Below are 19,839 nucleotides of genomic sequence, written 5' to 3'. Positions count from 1 at the left end.
GGAAGGCGAGTCTACTGGCATCTGCCACGTATCGCCCACCCACTTGTCCAGCCGTTCTTTTTTCGCTGAAAACTGCTTGTGTCTGCTCGCATCCTTCATTCACCATGCAAGTTTCAAGTTACATGTGAAGATGTGCGTTGTGCGGTGATTGGAGCGTGTAACACTTTGCTGGCTTTTCGCGGCGGCTACACAGATGGAAGCTCTCATCACGTGACACAGCTGCATCCGTCTGTGGCTGACCGGTCTGTTGTACGTCTTGGCCCCAGCAGGCTACATTCAAATCCTCGTCTCTCAGTTACCTCGCAGATCTCAGCCTTGTTACCCTGATCTTGTTATACTCTTCAGGCAAAACGAGCATGACTTCCATCACTGTTCTTGACGAAGTGGCTACGAGAGACCCCTTTACTCTGATTCTCAAGAGCAGTTCGAACGCCTCGAAGTTTCTGCAGCTACCAGCCGAGCTACGCTACGAGATCTACGGGTTTTGCTTCAGCGAAGAAGTCTACAGTTTCGTCGATGCCGGTTGCAAGTTCAACATATCCACCAGAAGCCATGGGTACAATGAACGAGCTCGCAAACTACCAAAGTGGCTGCTAACAAATCGGCAAATACTGAGGGAGAGTACCCAGTACTTTTTCGACGAGTCTATGTGCTGGATCTGGTCCAAAGCTCACAAAGCTGACATGACGAAAGGACCGACATCCATCCTCTCGCTCACAAGAGTCCGTTCATTGCAGCTCACTACTGGCTTGTCAGTCATCACGATGGAAAAGAGCGACGAGAAACGTTTGGCTCAAGCGGCTATCATCTTCCATCCTCACAGTACGTATACGGCATACCTGAGCAGCCTGACGAGATTCTCTACGATCGATATGCTTCACCTACGAGTCCTCAAGCTGCGAGTCAACATGCCGTATTCCTACTCGTTTCATCGGCTCCGCTATCGCAACACCCCCAAGAGCTCGGAGGTTGATATCACCGCTCTTTCGAAACTGGGCCCGGGTTTGAGAAGAGTTCAGTTCATTATTCCCGAACCACAAGTCGACAGTACGTCCGAGGATGAAGTGCTATTTGCCGAGATGGCATACACTGCGGTTCAAACGGAGCTTGAGAATGTCGCAAAGCGCTTGGTTTCCCACGAGGGAAGATTGTCGGGATACATCGCAAAAGACTGGTTAGAGAGAAAGACTTTCCCGGGTCACCAAGTGCTAGACGGCGATGAAGCGGCGGTCGGATACGATTGGCACCTCGACATTTCATCTGCAGAAGGGGTTTCCAAAACCTCCATTCGACACAAAGGTATGTCGAGCTGGGAAGACATCAGTGGCAAAGATGCTCGATTTCACAGCCGCAAAGAACTTCCTGATGGGCAAATCGAGTGGTACAGCGCGACACATGGGAAAATTAAGATTGTGGTCGCAAACAGTTCGCTTGAAAGGGCGAGTTACACATTGCCTTTACATGTACAGATCTGAGAATCTTCATTATATTACTGAAAAGAAGTATTGGAAGTTTGTTGACAGCAGGATACTTTGCAGATGTGCTGGCGATAATAAGTCGCAGCTTTTCATAGAAGAGCCTGTCAAATATCTGCTTCGTCGATTACTATCTACCTTTTTATGTAACTTATCAATCTTCTCAAGTAGCGTTAGCAAAGACGAACATGCATCGCAAATTTCCTTCACCCTGACATACCGTTGAAATCGGGCCGTCTTTGAGGGGACTTGTTGCGGGGCCCTACGCGATACCTGTAAACTTGCGGCTCCTTTGCACAGCCTCCACAAAGTTCAGACCTCGGGAATATATCGACGGATATGGAGTTGGGCTGAACGCGGCTGGATACCTCTATCATGCCGCGTGATGGGGCATGCATGTGTGCGACTTGTTTCTTTTGCTGTGTAGGTGGGGTTGGGTAGTTGGGTGGTCGCGTAGACTAATGCAAGATCCCGCGTCTACGCCTACGGAGATTCTTCTCAGACCTAGGTAGCGTGTGAAAGATTCACTCTCCATCAACAATCGTTCCGTTACACCTTCTGGTAGACCTTTATTCACTGGCCAAATGAGATTTTGAAGCGTGACACCTTGAAACAGCGTGGTCAGTTCATTTTTTTAAGGCTCTTAGATTGTGCGCAACATTTTTGTGCAGGCTGTCGTGTTCGATCAAGCCTGATATCGCGCTACACCGAAAGTGCTCCTCGGAAGAGGTAGACATCCTCGCTTACGTGCATACGGAAGGCATCTGGGCATTTACCTTTCCAGGTCTGCCAAGTATGGTAGGGGTTGCTATGACCCCCCACCGGTGAGGCCATGCATGAGCGCCACATGTTTTGATTGGGAGAGATTGACCAAAAACATGTCGGTCGCCCTGATTTTAGGCTACCATACCCCTCTTGTCAACTGTATAACCACGGCACACGCTGGAATCTTCTCGCCTCCACACACAATCCAGCGTCACCAAGCCCCAGTCTCGTTGTTGACAGGATGGCATCTTCAGACAGTAGCGATAACCCAGCTGGCGCTGAGTCCTTAATCTCCACAAAGGGTGAGTGACCTTCCAGAGCCGCGCGCCTTCATCGGTGCGTTCCACGGCGTTCCGCTTATCACGGACAGTCTGGACGACGCTCCTCACCAACACAGCCTATCTGCCAGGACTTCTGACCCTCGATTATTCGTTAAAACGCTCCGAATCCGTCTATCCCCTCATCGTCCTGTACACGGATGAGCTTCCACTGCAGGCGCATGAGGCACTTGATCGCCGAGGCATCCGGAAGCGGCACGTTCCCTATCTGTTGCCTACAGCCTCCAACGACTACAGTAATGATCCACGTTTCTATGACTGTTGGACTAAGATGGTGCCCTACGGGCTTACTGAGTACGAGAGAATTGTACAGCTTGACAGTGATATGCTCATCATGAGAAACATGGACGAGTTGATGACCCTCGATCTCGATCCGCCTGAAATGGAGGGAAAGGGCAATAAAGTCTTTGCTGCGTCACATGCATGCGTGTGCAATCCTTTGAAGAAGCCACACTACCCACGAGATTGGTATGTGTATGCCCCCACATCTTTAGCCACCCTGCCTCTCCATGCCTTCAGCCTTGTTGAGATACGAGTCACTAAGATGACAATAGGATCCCCACCAATTGTGCATTTACACATCAGCATGACAAGCCTGACGTGGCGCAAAAGGTCGGCTCACCCTGCACAACTGGACTGCAGTACATGAACGGAGGCCTCCAGGTAGTCAATCCAAGCAAGGCTGTGTACGATCTCATTCTGGAAGCCCTACAACAGCCTCAAACAGCAGATTATGCTTTTGCTGACCAGTCTTTGCTTTCCGATCTTTTTCGGGGTCGGTGGGTCGCATTGCCATACATTTACAACGCTCTGAAAACGTTGCGATGGGGAGGTGTTCATGACGCAATCTGGAGAGACGAGGAGGTCAAGAACGTGCATTACATCTTGGCACCGAAGCCCTGGAACACCAGAGATGTACATCACGATTCTGATCGGGTATCTCATGCATGGTTCTGGGATATCAGCGACGAAAGGCAAGCAACCGAGAAGCAGTCTGGCATTGACGATGGATTTTGAACGTGGTCCAGGAAACAAGTACATAACGAACCTCTCCAATCTGAAGTAACAAAAACTCTATTTGCGTCTTTTTCCATCCTTCTTTCCCTTGGAAGATTTCACGATAACCCGATCCTCCTCTTCCTCGGTCTCGCTTTGTGAGTCACTCGCCTTTCCTTGGTCTTCAGAGTCTTCGCTTCGTTCACTCTCTTCTGAGTCTCTATCACTATCCTCACTATCAGTCACACTCTTCCCTTTCCTTCCAGTCTTTCCCTTGGCTTTAGATGGCCGGAGGTTCGCATCTGTTCTGCTTCTCAACGAAGAATACTCGTCCATTCGTGTCTGTTCCAGTCTGGCGATGTCAGACTCTGTCTGGCCTCCAAGTGTGCTCTTGAGATACGTGTCAAACTCAGCAGAGGCTTTTGCGACTGTGGAAAAGTGTTCCTGAGAAAGTTCGACTCGGTGAGGTTTGTGACCGACACCGTGTTCGTCATTCTTCTCCGTTGTCTCGAATTCTGCGAGGGCGATGGCAGTCTGGAAAGCATTGCGGATTTGTCTGTCGCCTTTGTCAGCTTATCTGTGCTACAAAACGTTGTTGCGTTGATATATACCTTCCATTCCAACTACCTGAACCAGCTTTCTTGAGTTCCATGTAATGCTCTTTGGCGAACTTCAGGATTTCTTTTGATTTGATCTTGAACTGATCGCCCTTTATCTCCTGAGTGCGCGACAGATGCATCTTCCAGATCCGAATCGTAGCATCCTTTTGAAGCCCCGGATAGTAGAGACTGATATGGATGCGGGAACGAAAGGCTGGATCAAAAAGGCCCACACGGTTGGTCGTCAAGAACAGGATACCCTTGAAGTTTAGATGTTAGATCGGCAGCCCCTCACAATGATGTACTTGACAGCAACTTACACTGTAGTACTCAAGTGCTCTCAAAAACACCGAAACGATCGAATTGCGCTTGATGTCCGTCTTGTCGCGCTTCTGCAGAAAGATGTCGGCTTCATCTAAGAGGAGGACACAACCCCACTTGTGTGCAAGCTGGAAACTGCTCTCGAGGTTGGTTTCTACCTCCGCTGCAGTGTCACCTATATCGCCGCACGTTATCGGGAAAAGCGGTCTTTTCGTAGTGTCGGCAACGCACTCCGCGGTGGAGGTTTTTCCTACGCCTACCCTTCAGTCAGTAAGCTTATCTCACCAACGTCCATTTGCAGAAGCACGTACCGGGCGCGCCATGCAGCAAAATGACCAAGCCTTTCCCTTTACCCCGAACAAGGTCGATAGATTTCTGGTTATGCGGTCCACTTCCACCTGTGGTAGGTAGTCGTGCGTGATTCGCAACCAATGCCCGCACAGTCTCTTTATGACCAGAGGGCAATACCAAGTCACTGAACCCGCTAGTGTACTCGACATCGCGGATGCAGTCGATACTGAATTTGGCCCACTTGCGACTTCGCAGAACGAACCCGTACACGAAAGGAGGCAGTAGAAGTTTCTCCTCATCATCAAGATCGGCCGGGTCCGTCGTAGGCTCAAGGTCGAATCTATGATCCTCCATATATCGCTCCTCATGCTGCATGTCCCAACCATAGTCTTTGTGGACAAGCTCGTTGTCGCAGCACCCGTCTTCTGCGCAGACGCCATCCGTGACGGTAGGGTTGACTGTTTCTTCGTACGTCTCCCGAAGATTGTGACCTACCAAGCTACCCACTCCTACAGGCGAGAGTGTAGTATGGTATCGAAGCATAGCCATCTTGGTGTCTACGATGATCTGGGAGTCGACCTAAACATACGTCAACATATGAGAAGAGGGAGAGCAGGACCAAAAGCTTACCTCCTCGTGGGGCTCATCTAGCGTGAGACCGTGGTAGTGTTTGTGCGACGCTTGATCGGCTTGCGAAAGCTGAAGATACAAGTTGCCTCGATGTATCAACCGCTTTCGCAGCTGTTCGTGAGACGGATCGAAAGCTAGCGGAAAGATGGGGAGACTGGTAATGGGTTTCTCTCCGTCGTATTTCCGGACTACAAACGTCTTTTGAACAGGTCCGTAGTGAAAACCATCAAACTCAAAGCTGGCAGTTTCCACAATGAACGTCTCACCCCGGTTCTCGTTTCGGGGTGCAGACTGGGCATCGAGAGCGGCGCGAGCTTGGAGCTCCGCCAATAGACCGTGCTTCGCAAGAGGTTCGCGTCCTCCCGTCCACCTCAACACTCGGTACACCTGCGTATCATTGTCGCTAGCCCTAACTTCCTGTCCATAACGGAAAAGATGCCATAGGTCTGTATACGAAATCGTAGCCAGCTTCTTCGTTTCGATATCCCGCCGCATGTCAAACATCGGCTTCAGATCCGTATCATACAACTCTTCAAGTAGCTTCAGCTGCTGTATGGCTTCGATATCGACAGGCTCGTTGTTCAAGGGGCGATCAACCTCTATATCCGGCCTCAGGGCATCGACCTCATCGTGTTCTTGAACAGTTTCGTACAGTTGTGCAAGCTTCTTTCTTATTGGTTGCTCGAGGGTTATGAACAACTTGAACGGGTACTGGAACACCTAGAATTCGACATAAGTATCAGAGAAGAACTGCTTTATAACGACACTGCGAGGTTTAGTGGACTTACAAGAGACGTTGTGCCGCTAGTCAGAAAGCTAAATCCCACACTTTCTGCAAGGTGCTCTAGCGTCTTAAGAAGTTTTGAAGAGCGAATGCGAATTCGCTTCGGGTTCTGTCGCACCGTCGGGATGGTGAGTGCCCTGGAAGGCGAAGTGCGACCGAGTCCGGCGTGAACGGAAGAACGCTTCCTGGACCGCGAATTGATGCTGATCCGTGGTTCTTCCAAAAGTACCTCAATGACGGAGTTGATCCCTCCTTTCTTGAACGCCGAGCTACCTACGTGGGTAATCTGCGGACGTGGGATTCCAGATGGTGCAGGTCGTTTGTAGTGTCCGGGCGGCGCTCCAATGGGGGGTCCGTAAACGGTGCCCGCTAGAGATCTTCTATCTTGCGTTCTTTCGTGATGCATGCTGACCTCTTTCCTGGACTCCGAGATCGATTCGTGGTATTCGATACCATTTGCCTTCCTATGAAGAGGCTGTTCACCATCCTGGCTCACATTGATTGTGATACGGCGTTCGTCCACATGACCGGGGCTTGGTGGGCTCTGAGTGTGTCCACTAATCTGCTCATTGTAATTGACTCCGATGGATTTGTTCTGCTCCCAGATCCGGTTATTGAAACCTTGGTAGGAGTTCGAAGAATCTGCGGTACTCATGATGAGTATGTTCAAGGATCACACCGAGTGATGAAGCCGTGTATGTTCTCAATGAGAAGGTGATGGTAGTATGCGTTAGAGACAAAAGTACACGCATCGGTTGCCAAATTGCGTGGAAGAGAGAGTCTTTTGGGGACTACGCTGGACGACTACCTGAATCCGGTCAGATTGAAAGGCTTAGCAAACCCTAAAGATGTATGGTAGCACTGACAGCTGGAATAGAGGCTCAGCTGTGACACGTCGCGTGCACCACGCCAAGACGGCAAGAAATGCAATTTGTAACAAAACTGGTTTCCTACATCAGCACAGCCATCGGTAAGGAATCTCACTGCATGACTTGGCTGCAAGCCACATGCCAAAGTTGGCTCGGCCGTCCCGTCTTGCAGCTGATACCCGTGGTTGGTGGGGTCAGAAGCTTCCTTCCGCTGATGCCCAGATGCACCCCTCACGCGAATAAACATGACTTCGCCTTTCAGTGAGTAGTCATCGGGCTTGGTACTATGCCAGTAAACCCTTGCAGTTCTGGAAGAAAAATATCAGGCAACAGAGTCGGTCTGACAGCACATCACGTAGCCACAAGTTCATAGTGAGGCGCAAGAAATAGAGAAGGCTGTTCCTTACCATATCATTCACAGCCTTGCGACAGCTGCCTGCAGTCGCCAACTGAACGACGGTCCCCATCAGGAAGAGCAGAGAGCTTGTCTTACGGAGTCTGCACTCTCTTGCTTTGACTTTCATCCTATAGCCAAGAATCATCCGCGCCGCGAAGAACTCTAGCGGGCTGATAGTACCGTTCTTGTTTCCGAAATGGCCTCCAAATTTAACCAGGAGGACAGCACACAGCTGCTACAGCGTCAAAGAACCCGAACAATGTCTCCCGTCAATGCTTCTGCCGACTTCATTCTGAACTCCATCAGTCTAGCTGAGAACACTCGCTATGTAGCTGAGATGGACTGTTTCGTGTCACTGGAAGAGGCCGAGCAACACCAGAACGCACTGTAGGCCATTTCCGTCTCGATACGTTTCGACGAAGCACTAAAAGACGTCCAGGGTTGAGCTTTGGCAAGACACTGCCGTCGAAAAAGAGAAGTTGCTGGCAGCAATGAGCGTTCTACAGCAAAAAACACGACGCAAAGATAGCGTGACGGAGAGAACCCATGAAGACCAGCGATCATATACCTGGAAACAAGTCATTACCGAAGTACAGACTGCTAGCGACTCTTACAAGAAGACCGTCTTCGCAAGAATGTGCGAAAAGTCTGATATATTTGAACATTGGCTGGCGCTCTTGCCGGCTGGTGACTACACGTCTTCCATTAGCGGTGCTTTCATCTTGGGAGTCCAAGTACGTCGTCTTGCACACCGTCTTTACACAATGTTGACAAGCGTAGGCGGCTCGTAATATAAGCGGCACCCAGCAGACGATCTACGAAGCCCTAGCCACCATACCAGAAACGTTGTCCCATGCGAGCGCATACGTTGAGATATACAAAGCTCACTCGAGTGATACTTTGGTAAAGAAGACTGCTGAACTTTGCAAAGATATCCTCGTGGTCTTGCGAGTCATAGTTGAGTTCTTTGCCAAAAGCTCATGGAGTACGTCAATTCGAACAGGACTTTATGTTAGACCAATGTACTGATGAAGCCAAGGAAGAGGTGCCTCTGCGATGATGAAGGGAAGTGCGCATCAACAGGAACTGACAGACGCCATCGAGGAGATGAAGAACAAAGCCCTGCAATTAAGAGAAGAGGCGAATCTTTGCCTGCAACGAAGAATTGCCGAGATGGATCGGAAAAGCGATCTTCACGCTTCTCGGGGTACGTACATCGCAACTGTAGGATACGCAGATACTAACCAGTCTTCTAGAAAAGGCTCGCCATGAGCTCTCGAAAGAGCAACTACTGCTAGCCATCGACTCTAGCACAGAGATCACCGCGCAGAAGGTTTGCACATATCTCATGCGTCATTTGCAGGCGAATCCAGATTTCAACGTGAAGACTGGTGGCCGTAAGTATCTACATGCGCATTTTGGAATGACAGATCGCTTACCTACAATAGTCGCTTCGAATACCAATACTCCTCCCCTGCTGACTGTAGGAGAAACCTCTCCCCCGAGGCCGTCCACTACGATCGGTAACAGCATCACCATCAAAACCTTATTGAGAACGCTTGATATCGACCTCAAGACCGTTCAAGACGACACAGATTACTGTCTAGCGTTGGGCTTTACTCAAAGCGAAGACTTTCGCAATCGAGCATTGTGGGTGCTACAATCATCCGAGTTTGGTGATTTCGTGGAGAGTGCGGACGAGTCGAAGTTGCTGCTAGTAAATGGTAACAACGACGCCGCGCAGTTCATTTCACCGCTCTCGCACGTGTGTGCCAAAGTCACGGACCTGCTGAGTGTGTCGGACGAGATCTTCTGTCTCAACTATTTCTGCAGTCGTCACACAGATCAATGGCGTGAGCCACGAGCTGACGCGACGGGACTCATTGCAAGTTTGACGGTTCAGCTCTTGACTCAGGTCAAAAGACGAAAGAAAGCCCAGAGCCTCGATTTAGACCTGTCGTTCTTGTCTTTTGAAGATCATTGTGCTGTGCAGGCTGGCGACATAGAGGCGACATTCGATGTCTTCCAGGCCGTCGCGAAGCAGCTTCCCAAAGATACCGTTGTCTTCTGCTTCATTGATGGTCTTTCGGCCTACGAGAACTCCGATCGCAGAGAGAACACCAACAGGCTGATGAAAATGATACTCAAGTTGATGAAGAGATGCAGGAGCGTGGTCTTCAGATGTATGGTGACTTTCCCCGGAAGAGGTAGTTTCACCGATGCTTGGAACGTGAAATCGATCGGAGGAAAGGCAGAAACGCTGGAGGTTCTCATTGATGGCTTGTAACTCGGGCTACGCGATTGATTTTTGATACATTTGGGTAGTATCAGTTCCTTTGGAGAGGCGGCGTAAGCCAACAAGAAATGGATGGGTCACCTTGTGTAGTTACAGCGAAAGTAGAAACTCTTTACTATATAAGCGTACTCATCTCAGGCTTACCTTATGCTAGCTTACATGTTCTAGTACATGTCACTTGCAGTGACTTTTAGATTGAGATGTGGTGATTTGTAGAAGAGCGGACTGGCGAGGTGCAAGCTTTGGCGGTGCGTGTAGTACCTCATAAGATGTCACACGCCGATAAATTACTAGCGCGTTCACCTCCTGAGCTTTTCCTCTGACCCTTCCGTCACCTTGCACCTTCAACACTTTCCACAGTAAGAATGTCGTTCCTGAATCTTCAACCCTTCGACCCAACGTTGGCCCGTTATCATCACGCCTATCTCAACAACGGTGTTGCACCGCCCATCATTACACCCAACGTCAAAGGCCCGCCTACTCTCGTGCCTAACGCAAAGTGCCTCGCAATGTAAGTATAATCTTATTGAACCCGACTCTGCTCACGCATTGCCTCACTCTCTACGAAGACAGGCGCTAACAGTCAACAGCGCTCAACGCAATAAAATCCAGTCGCCTCTCCTGCGCTTACCAGCTGAGGTTCGTAACAAAATCTACGCCTACACGCTCGAACTCGTCCCTACGGAAATATGGCGGTGGCATCACGAAGAACTCTACTTTTGGGATCGTATGTTCTTTGTCCAGTCCTCGCGCGAGGTCTTCGCTGAGACCGCCGCGGCGTACTTCGAACTGAGACTCTTCCCATATCACTGCGTTACGTTATCAGTGGTAAAACTCCCGCCGCGTAGGTCAGGCCTCGTACTGCCGATCACACCATCTCAATTCCGTATGCTGGGAGCCCTTGCTTTTAGCTGGTATCACGCAGTGGGCCTAAAACCAGGTAAATACTGTCCATTTGCGCACAGCGGGCTGACGCGGTTACATATTCACGGGGCACCTGAAGAGAGGAGACCTCGACTTTTGTGCGAAATTCGGCTTAGGGGTTGGATGGAGAATCCGCGGTTAGAGTTCACGTACACCATGCATGAGGACTTGAGCACTCCGCAATGGGTTCCGGATGCATAGCCATCGAGACTCAGCAAGACGAAGAGTGTATCTGGTGCTTTGGGATGGATGCCCAGGAGTGATGTCGATACGTCGATTCCTGCGTGTGGGTTCGTGAAGTCTGGTCGCGGAGGATAGGCGAACCAAATTCGATCCTGCTACGGCTGACTCAAAGGTAGTGCTGATAACGTGGACACGGGAGAACGAATAATATGACGAAAAAAAGTAATCTATGGTTTGACTTATCATGCCTGACTGGTATTCCATGCACTAGCGGCGTGACTCACATTGCCGTATATCATGTGTGAATCTCAACCACCTCTTCAACCTACGCTCTTAATTTCCTCAACAACCTCACTCCAATTCGACTGATCTGAAACTCCTACCTCCCAACTCACACTCTGCCAGCCTGCACGTCTTTCGAAATGAATAAATGCAAAGGACCACCCACTCTCGTACCCAGCGCAGATTGTCTCGCAATGTTAGTTTCATACCTCACTAAAAGTAGTGCGCAGCTGAGTGTGAAATGCTGACCGCCAACAGTGCCCAGCGCAATCAACTTCATTCCCCTCTCTTGCGCCTGCCAGCTGAGATCCGCAACAAGATATTCGATCTAGCTCTTGAGCTCAGCGCAAGGAGTTGGAAACATGACTCCCATTTCTACTGGGACCGCCTCGAGTTATCCCGTGCATCACGACAAATCTTCGCCGAAACCGCACATGCCTACTTCGCAATACACATCTACCCTGTTGCACGCTTCATACATCGCGAGTTCGACCTATCCGACCTCTCAAAACTCCGGAAGCGGTGTACGCCGTTACAGCTAAGGTTGATTAGGCATATCGATATTGATTGGGATGCCTTTCAATCTGAAGATCCAGCCATGGGACTCCGCGAGCCTATCGAACAGAACATGCGTACATTGCGGATATTTCCTGCACTGGAAACACTAATTATTTCGGAGGCACCGTATCAAGTGACCGGTGCTGATGACTGGTATACGAAGGAATTCCGGAAACAAGTGGGAAATCAAGACCTCGAGGTGGTGTATCTGGAGAAGGAATATAGGAATGGCGGTTAATCATGGAGAGTATGGTGACTTCTTCAATTACGGCTATTATAACTGAAGTAACACGGGATGGAAACATGCTCTAACCAGCAAAAACCAATAGACTCTGAAAAAAAGAAAAAATGGTGACTTCTTCTTTGATGATTTCGTTTTGGATACAGACTAATGTGTGTGTGACGCCGAAGCTCGGTTGCCGTGTTCTGGGTTAAGGATGAGCAATATCCATATGAGTCATTTGGGACTTCGAGATAGAAATGAAAAGCATCTCCATTCAACCATGTGTACTCCCAGCCTAATAGTGACCCTTTAAGATGTTTTGCATAACGCGCTTTGCTCTTTCACCACCCGGAAGGGTTATTTCAAACATACCACCCGCAACAGCCTGCTTCTGGAGCAACTCACCAGCATTGCGCAGCCTCATCCAGCTCTCCTCATCCTCCTGCGTAGCAGCCACATTCGCACTCCCCAAAGTAGGGTCGTAGAAAGGACTATCCGGATCTGTCGAGTTGAGACTGTACTCGCTGGGCGGCGGCACACACACCGTCCCTGGCGACGGCAGCTCACCCGTCTGAAAGTACGTGTTGACGCGACTCAAGATGCACGGGTCGGGTGCCGACATCGAACAATGTCCTGCGTGATCGCCAATCATAAGGCTGCTTCCAGGGAATAAACTATGCATATAGCGTCCGCTGCGAAGAGGTGTAACCGGGTCTGCTGTATTGCTGACAAAAAGGATAGGATGCGATGTATTAGCGCCCCAAGGACCGTCAAACTTGTAGCTAGCTTTGATCTTCCAAGATGCACATTGCATCAGCAGCATGGACCAGTAGGAACCAAAGTTCGGTGAAACTTCGTCCATGATATCCCAGTATGCGGCGAATTCTTCCTTAGTCACATGGGTTTGATCAATTCCGTCGCTGCATAAAATGGCTGTAGTGGCTACTGGGGAAGTTGGCTGTTCGAGTGGCCCGCTGCCGTCGACAGGGCAAGAGAATACGTGGTTGTCGCGCAAGGTTTCGGCGATGTCGTTGATTTCTCTACCAACGCCTTGTTCAATGGCGAACAGGCTGGCGGCTATGAAGTCAAATGTGAGTCGTGGCTGGTAGGTAGCGCTGAAGAGAACTAATTTGATGGTGGACCAAGTGAGAAGTTCTGGGCCTTCTGCCGAGACGACGGGAAGCGGATTGTGGTATAGCGATGCGATAATGTTTTGTGTGCGATCCTCTATGTCGAAAACACTTGAGTTGGCGGTGGCTAGGGGACATCTATTGGGGCCCACATTGTAGCAAAATGTATAGAAAGAAGTCATGGCCTTTTCGACGTCTACAAGACTTCCGTTACCCATCGAGTGGGTGTAGTCGTACGAACTCACGACTCCATCGAGGATGATACGTCCAACACGGTCCGGGAACATGGACGCAAACGTGGCCCCAAGGAAAGTCCCGTAGGAAAAGCCCAAGTACTGCAGCTTACTTTCTCCAGGAACGTAAGTGGGTCCGTGGCTTCCGATACGCTTGCCAGCCGTCCGTACAGCTTTCCGAGCGACCTCTTTCGCCACATATTCGGCATGCCTCTCGGTGATCTCCAACATGTCTCTGGCAACAAACGCCGTCGACATGTACTGCTTGATATCCGGTCCCTCTTGTTTCTCTTCGGCAAGCTTACAAGATGCGCCAAAGGCATGTTGCATAGACCAAAGTCTGCCAAGAGCTGCGTCCGAACTTCCAACAAGGCCCTCGGTCTCTTCCCTCAGGCTCCAAGACCACGAAGAAGGCTGATCTGGCATGCATCGAGCGACTGGCTCTGTCCAACCGATGCCTCGAGGGTCAAAGCCGATGATATCGAAGTATCTTGCATCGGTAGATGGGGTGAGAGTCTCAACATGAGAGTCTATAATTTGTTGTAACCCTCCTGCTAGGAAGAGCGCAACTGCTGTACCTGATCCTCCGGGACCGCCAGGGTTGAACAAGACCGGGCCACCATAGCGGGGATCATCCACGGATACTCTGGCGGGTAGCTTGACGATAGCGATGCTCACAGTATGATCGGGGTAGGTCCCGTTGAAGTAGTCCAGTGGCAGGCTCAGTTTTGCGCATTCAAACCCGCCATGACACTTGTGAAATTCTAATTGCTCACTCGGGGTGATCTGGAGCTTTGTCAGTCTTGCATCCACCAGTCGGTATATGATGCCGAAGCAGCCTCTTAGACTAATGTGTAGAGAGCTGCGGTTCGCTTATGTTGATACGGTGTCGGGACTTTGGCTAGAGCCGGAATGGGATCTGGTCAGGCCACCAATCACGATCAGATTTTTCATTGAGCCTTTTGATGACGAAGGTCGTCTGTGGTGCTCCGGCATGCGTTCAAGACATCTCCCGGAAGTAGAGTAACCATCTGCTGTGCGACTTGGATCGAGGCTATCATTCGATCTGATAAGATGCGGGCCAGGGTGGCTGCAGAACCACGTGTGCGGTGCGACGCTCAGGGAACACTCTCTCAACATACCTCGGACCACTCAAAAGCAGCATGATGCAACGCAGGCTCAATGTCTAGAAATGAGGACAGATCCCAGTTCTTCAATTCAGGGAAGATGGTATCCACTGCCGCGAGGCACACGAGTGTGACGAAGGTCGCAGAAAGCAGCGCACGCCACCGCGTCGGGGTCCGTCCAGGCTTGACCGGCGCCGTCGCATCCTCCAGCCCGTTCCAACTCTTCATGATGTACTCGAAGTCGTTCCAGCCGGCTGAAGAACAAGCAAAATAAATGCGATGAAGTATTGGATATCCGCGAGTCGTTGGATAGTAGAAGACGGGTGTGGAGAGGTCGTCTGTCAGCGTGCATCCTCAGCCCAAGATATTCGACGTCGCATCCTGGCGCCTGACGCCAAAAGTGAAGATCACCTCAGGCAGCAGCAAAGCACTCGAGTATGCGGAAGTGTGTGCGCGAGGACTATACAAAACGCAGCACGGAGTGCGCCTGACTCCCCGCAGGCAGCCCAGCTATCGCTTGCAGAAACCTGCCTTTCTACTCTGCGTTGGTGCTGCAGCTGCAGCAGGACTGGTCGGCGGCTATGTATGCAATATGCAGATGTGGTCACAATGCGCTGCCTTGGCTGCTGAATTTTCCATGTGCAGAAAGCGAGACTAGTGCGTGCGATTAAGTAATGGGTTAGTTGCCGTCGAGATTATCACATGTGTTGGGTGCTGAGGAGAATTGGCATCGTCACGAACCTGCGTCTTGTGGAGGGACCCGTTAGACACCGCAGAGCCTCATCGCAACAGCGGTAATGTGATCTCATTGATCACCAGGAAGGAGGCATGGCTGTTGTACCCGTTTGTGAGGCGAGTGTGAGTGAGCATGCTTGCTTTTGGAATGCGGTGTAATCTGCTTTTTGCTGACATGTCTTCTGGTAGAGTTCAAGGTTACATTGGTATGACACAGCTTTTGGGTAGGCAGCAAGCCACCATGACTACGAAGAGCCCGTAAGGAAAGTGCACAAAGAACGGGAACCCTCATAGCGCGACAAGTACAGAGTAGCAGCACCTCCTGATTCAATGGGTATCTCATCTCTCAGTACCAACCACCTCTACTGCCATTAAACATGATATGAAACGTCCATGTGAATGATGATGCTCATTCGAGGAGGAGCAGTGTCGGCTAACGTCCAAAAGATCTCCATCGTGTAAAGCCAGCTCCAATGCCAGGAGCGCTCTTGCCCTCAACTAGAAAGTTCGTACGTTTGGTCGTTCTGAGAGCACAGGACTGTAGGACGTGGGTCCACCAAGGTGTTTACCATTGCTGGCCACCACCTTGGCCACCCTCTTGACCACCACCGTAACCGCCCTGACCACCGCCCTGGCCGCCGCCGTAGCCGCCGCGAGATTGGTATCCGCCGCCGCCGCCGCCTTGAGAAGGTCCCCAAGAGCCGCCGCCCTGGCCGCCGCCGCCGTAGCCTTTTTGCTAAGTTAGTTTCTTACTGCGAATAGAACGATGACATGTGCTTACCACGGTCGCCGCCACCGTAGCCTGAGGATATAGTTAGTATAGAGCCATGATGAGTAGGAGGTGAGAAGCTTACCTCCTCCTTGTCCACCGCCGTAACCTCCACGGTATCCGCCGCCACCGCCTCCGTAGCCGCCGCCGCGAGGAGCACCACCGCCAGCACGGTCGGAGGCCTTGTCGACGCGAATCCTACGTCCGTCGAATCTGGGAGCGTCAGCAGTGCCCACTGTTGGATGGTAGGTGAAGGCAGAAAAGACGTACTCCTCGTTGTTCATGGCCTGCATAGCGGCATCGGCCTCGGTGTCCTGGGCATAGCGAACAAAGCCAAAGCCTCGGCTGCGGCCAGTATCGCGGTCCTTAACCACGACCTGTGACGATGTGAGCATTGACTCGACCTCGGCGACGACATTCGTCGAGTAGCCTGTCACTTACGGCTTCTTCGACTTGACCGAACTCCTCGAACTTTTGACGGAGAGCTTGGTCGTCGGTGTGCCATGCGAGGCCTCTGTGAAGGGTCAGTCGCGGTCGCGGTATGGGAAGGCTGCGTACTTACCCAATGAAGAGCTTAGACATGGTGAGAGTGATGTCTGGGTCGAACACTGAACGGTCTCAATACTAGCTCTCGCAACTCGAAACAAGGCGCGCGATACAAAGAAGCTCAAGACAGGTAGTGACAGGAGTTGTAGAGTGAAGGAAAGGTGCAGGAAGGCGAGGAATCCATCGCGGCTTCCCGGGCAGGCAGTATGTAGCAACGTGACGGAACGAACATTTGATCTTGTAGCACCAGGCTGTATCGGTGATGATGGCGCAAGCGATTGCTCTGAAGAGTTAGAGGAGGGAGAGTCGGCTGCAGGCTGTCGCAAGAAAGTGATGGCACAGGGTGAGGAGCAGAGATAGTGAAGCGTCTAGGTTGGCGGGGCAAGCGACGATATGAGTACCCCTCCACCAGGTGAAAGAGCGCTAGGCTGCAAGCAAGTAATAGGTTGAGCGCACGGACTGGAGGGCTGAGGGCCCGGTTTATAAAGCGACGTGGATGGCCACGAGCGACGGGGTGCAATGTGTCTCTCCAGCCAGTCGAGCCAGTCAAGCCAAGGGGTCTGGTAGTTCGGACCTGGGCTGCAGGCAGGCAAACGGAACTGGCCCCTCGCAGCTAGCCGGTCCCAATGCCCTGTCTAGGAGCCCGCACCTGACGATGGACAGGGTGCAGACACTGGTTCTGCCATACATGTCGGCTGGCTGGCTCCCTAGCCTGTCCCGTGTCTGTCTGTTCATGCTGGGTATATGCAGCCCACGTTAGCCTAAGACCAGGGAGGCCCAATTACAGGGCCCTTGACGAGCCAGAGAAAACGATTTTTTTGATAGGTGCATCGATCCATCGTCCTGCTCACAGTGCCGGCAGGAGTGCGGCGGCGTCATTGGGCCATTGCGAAATACGTGCATGGACAAGCCTGCGGATAGACAGATTGCGTGCTCGAGACAGCAGCGATCTGCGCCTGTGGCTACAGTAAGACTATCGGGCTGTGACGAAAAGGTCAATGGCGGACAGGTATTGGACAGAAGATGGTGGTTCAAAGAAGCTTATCAAAGTCGCCATCCTTACCTAGGTAGTCTGACGGTGTGGGGATCGGGCCTAACTAACTTCCAGGCCCTCCAGGGCTCTGCATCCCGAACTGGCTCGTGCGCGCGACGTCAAGATGTAGCAACCTGAGCGTGCTTAATGAGACGACTGCTCGCACTTATACGACCGAAGCCCATTGCGCTGAGACAGGCCAGAATGTCCCATTAATCACATACTATACACAGGCGTCACCATCGGATACATGAAGCGGGCAAACTGGCAGCGTTTACCGAGATATACCGAGGCAGCGCGGACTAAACCAATCCATCTGTGTCCATTCTACGTATCTACAAGCAAGTCGGCGACGAGAAGTTATTGCAGCTATCTCCCTGCGATAGCGGCACAGCGCATGCGGCAGCACGATGCACGATGCCAAGACGTCTCGCTCTCGGGGACCGATTCTATGGCAATACCATCCATCCAATGATATGAGCATCTTGCAGCCCGAATAGAAGTAAGGAGAGGAACAGACACGACAGACATCGCCTCATTCCCACACATTGAAGGTTGAAGGGTTGACGATGCACTGGCGTCATCCATGCATCGTGCCTTCCTCCAGCAACGCAGTGGCTTCGGCAATGCCGGCAGCCTCACAATGGCAGCACCCATTGCACCTGCCATATCCTCTGTCTGGCTGCCTGGCGTAGCCTATCAGGTAGCTGTAACATTCAGACGAGACCTTGTCACCTTGAACGTCTCCCAGATTACCGTCACACAGGCGACTGAGCGACTATCACGACGATCTGCCCATCCACGCCGTATCCCAGCACCGTCTAGCCCCTCGGGCATCTCAGACCCACCAGACTTACGAGGCGAACCAGACTCCGTTAACGGCACGGCTCGTCTAGGATGCAGGACAGCATGGACATACGGAAGTGGCTAGACGAGACAGTGCAACCGGAAGCACCGCGCGAGTCCAATAACCTTCATCAAACCGCAGAGCCTGCTAAACGGAAGCGCCGCCGCAGATCAGACAGCTCCCTCCTCGATCCCCGTCCGCCTGCATCCTCTCCGCATAAGCCAGCGGAGGATAGTGCTGACGAGGCGCTCCAGGCGACATGCAGCGACAGCTCTAGCAGCAGCCGATATGCGCGCAAACCTCGTAGAAAGACGCGTCCAGAGCGGTATGAGCCACAGTATGCGCCAGGTCCCCATGCCCATCGCGATCGTAAGGACAAATCAAAGCAGTCGCGTCGCAAGCCTCGACGCAAGAAGGGCGAGAAGGCACCTGGTGTTATGCAGACCTTCCAGGCCACGAACGTATCTGGGGATCGGCTGACCGTAAGATGTCTATGCGGTCGCCTGGAACAAACAGTATGGTGTTGACGATTGGACTAGTTGAAGCCACGGGAACAGCTAGGCCTCTTCAACAAGGGGCGGACATCTACTGCAATCAAGGGCCGCGGGTGTGAGTAGTTCATTCCCCTTCCTACAGCCTGAATGATATCTTCCTGTACGTCTTCCCCGCATTACCCAGCTGACGTGTCGCAGTGCCCGATCTGGTCTTCTCGGAGATGAAGTTCTTGCAGCAGCACAAAGACGAACCAGAGCCTGTCCCTCGAACCGACGCGTCCAGAAAGAAACGCAAGAAGGACAATGAACAGATGAAGGAAGGAGAGATCTCCGCTTTCTTTACCTCAGCGCGACCAGCATTAGTCGAGAAGGACACAACCACCCTACCGCAGCATCCTGTACCAAAGACTAAGCGGCGTCGTCGTGATCAATCCTCGGTAGGCGATACTGCTATACCTACTGTTGAGGCTACAGGCCAAGCCTCGTATCTAGGTTTTGGAAGTAGAGGCCCTCGCCATGAAAGCAATAGCTACGATTCGTGGTCAGAGTCTATACGAGCACCTAGCACGGCGCCAGTACGCCCCCACAGATCTCACATACGTACCAGTTCGCGCGGTGTAGACTTTCCTGGTGATTCCGAAACCAGAAATGTAAATGAGAGTAGTAGCTTCAGACTCCCAGCTCGACCTCCTCCAGTGACGAAGCAAAGATCCGATGGCACGCCTGTCGAGCGCTTCAGGGTTTCGTCATTGGCTCCATCACATGGCAGAGCTTCGAGGTCGCAGTCCTTCCCGCAACACACTTCGTCCCCGCGACGACCGAACCTCGTTGGTCGATCTGCGAACCCCCGCGCGGCTGACAATGTTCATCCGCCATCGTCAATGCCACCGTCTGCGCCCAAACATGTTAGAGGCACGCATCGTACTCAGCTACCCAGCTCCTCGAAGAGAGATCGATCAGACTCGACTCCAGTCTCGGGCATGACTGCTCCATC

The 19,839-nt window shown here is 51.7% G+C and overlaps 7 protein-coding genes across 7 annotated transcripts; 4 read left to right on the top strand and 3 right to left on the bottom strand.

Moving 5' to 3' along the window:
• Positions 1-356: 356 nt before the first annotated feature.
• On the top strand, positions 357-1,475 carry J4E93_004192 (uncharacterized protein; the record flags this gene model as incomplete). Its single annotated transcript, XM_049342121.1, has 1 exon — positions 357-1,475. One exon carries the CDS (start codon positions 357-359, stop codon positions 1,473-1,475), a length of 1,119 nt encoding a protein of 372 aa, XP_049200273.1.
• A 2,177-nt stretch (positions 1,476-3,652) lies between these two features.
• Positions 3,653-6,854, bottom strand: J4E93_004191 (uncharacterized protein; the record flags this gene model as incomplete). Its single annotated transcript, XM_049342120.1, has 6 exons — positions 3,653-4,130; positions 4,186-4,292; positions 4,494-4,669; positions 4,806-5,364; positions 5,416-6,135; positions 6,612-6,854. The coding sequence occupies 6 exons, from the start codon at positions 6,852-6,854 to the stop codon at positions 3,653-3,655; spliced, it is 2,283 nt and encodes a 760-aa protein (XP_049200272.1).
• Positions 6,855-8,524: 1,670 nt separating this feature from the next.
• On the top strand, positions 8,525-9,752 carry J4E93_004190 (uncharacterized protein; the record flags this gene model as incomplete). Its single annotated transcript, XM_049342119.1, has 3 exons — positions 8,525-8,672; positions 8,722-8,862; positions 8,914-9,752. 3 exons carry the CDS (start codon positions 8,525-8,527, stop codon positions 9,750-9,752), a joined length of 1,128 nt encoding a protein of 375 aa, XP_049200271.1.
• A 1,538-nt stretch (positions 9,753-11,290) lies between these two features.
• J4E93_004189 (uncharacterized protein) lies at positions 11,291-11,946 on the top strand (the record flags this gene model as incomplete). The annotated part of the gene is made up of 2 exons (XM_049342118.1): positions 11,291-11,346; positions 11,409-11,946. The coding sequence occupies 2 exons, from the start codon at positions 11,291-11,293 to the stop codon at positions 11,944-11,946; spliced, it is 594 nt and encodes a 197-aa protein (XP_049200270.1).
• A 280-nt stretch (positions 11,947-12,226) lies between these two features.
• On the bottom strand, positions 12,227-14,649 carry J4E93_004188 (uncharacterized protein; the record flags this gene model as incomplete). Its single annotated transcript, XM_049342117.1, has 2 exons — positions 12,227-14,080; positions 14,437-14,649. 2 exons carry the CDS (start codon positions 14,647-14,649, stop codon positions 12,227-12,229), a joined length of 2,067 nt encoding a protein of 688 aa, XP_049200269.1.
• A 1,072-nt stretch (positions 14,650-15,721) lies between these two features.
• Positions 15,722-16,507, bottom strand: J4E93_004187 (uncharacterized protein; the record flags this gene model as incomplete). The annotated part of the gene is made up of 6 exons (XM_049342116.1): positions 15,722-15,885; positions 15,938-15,958; positions 16,011-16,138; positions 16,196-16,302; positions 16,367-16,439; positions 16,488-16,507. The coding sequence occupies 6 exons, from the start codon at positions 16,505-16,507 to the stop codon at positions 15,722-15,724; spliced, it is 513 nt and encodes a 170-aa protein (XP_049200268.1).
• Positions 16,508-18,413: 1,906 nt separating this feature from the next.
• On the top strand, positions 18,414-19,466 carry J4E93_004186 (uncharacterized protein; the record flags this gene model as incomplete). Its single annotated transcript, XM_049342115.1, has 4 exons — positions 18,414-18,833; positions 18,891-18,960; positions 19,044-19,282; positions 19,338-19,466. 4 exons carry the CDS (start codon positions 18,414-18,416, stop codon positions 19,464-19,466), a joined length of 858 nt encoding a protein of 285 aa, XP_049200267.1.
• Between the last annotated feature and the right edge of the window lie 373 nt (positions 19,467-19,839).

Source organism: Alternaria ventricosa, assembly GCF_023758065.1.
Source record: "Alternaria ventricosa strain BMP 2768 chromosome Unknown scaffold_6, whole genome shotgun sequence".
Classification (NCBI taxonomy): domain Eukaryota; kingdom Fungi; phylum Ascomycota; class Dothideomycetes; order Pleosporales; family Pleosporaceae; genus Alternaria; species Alternaria ventricosa.
This window is presented reverse-complemented; position numbering and strand designations above follow the sequence as displayed.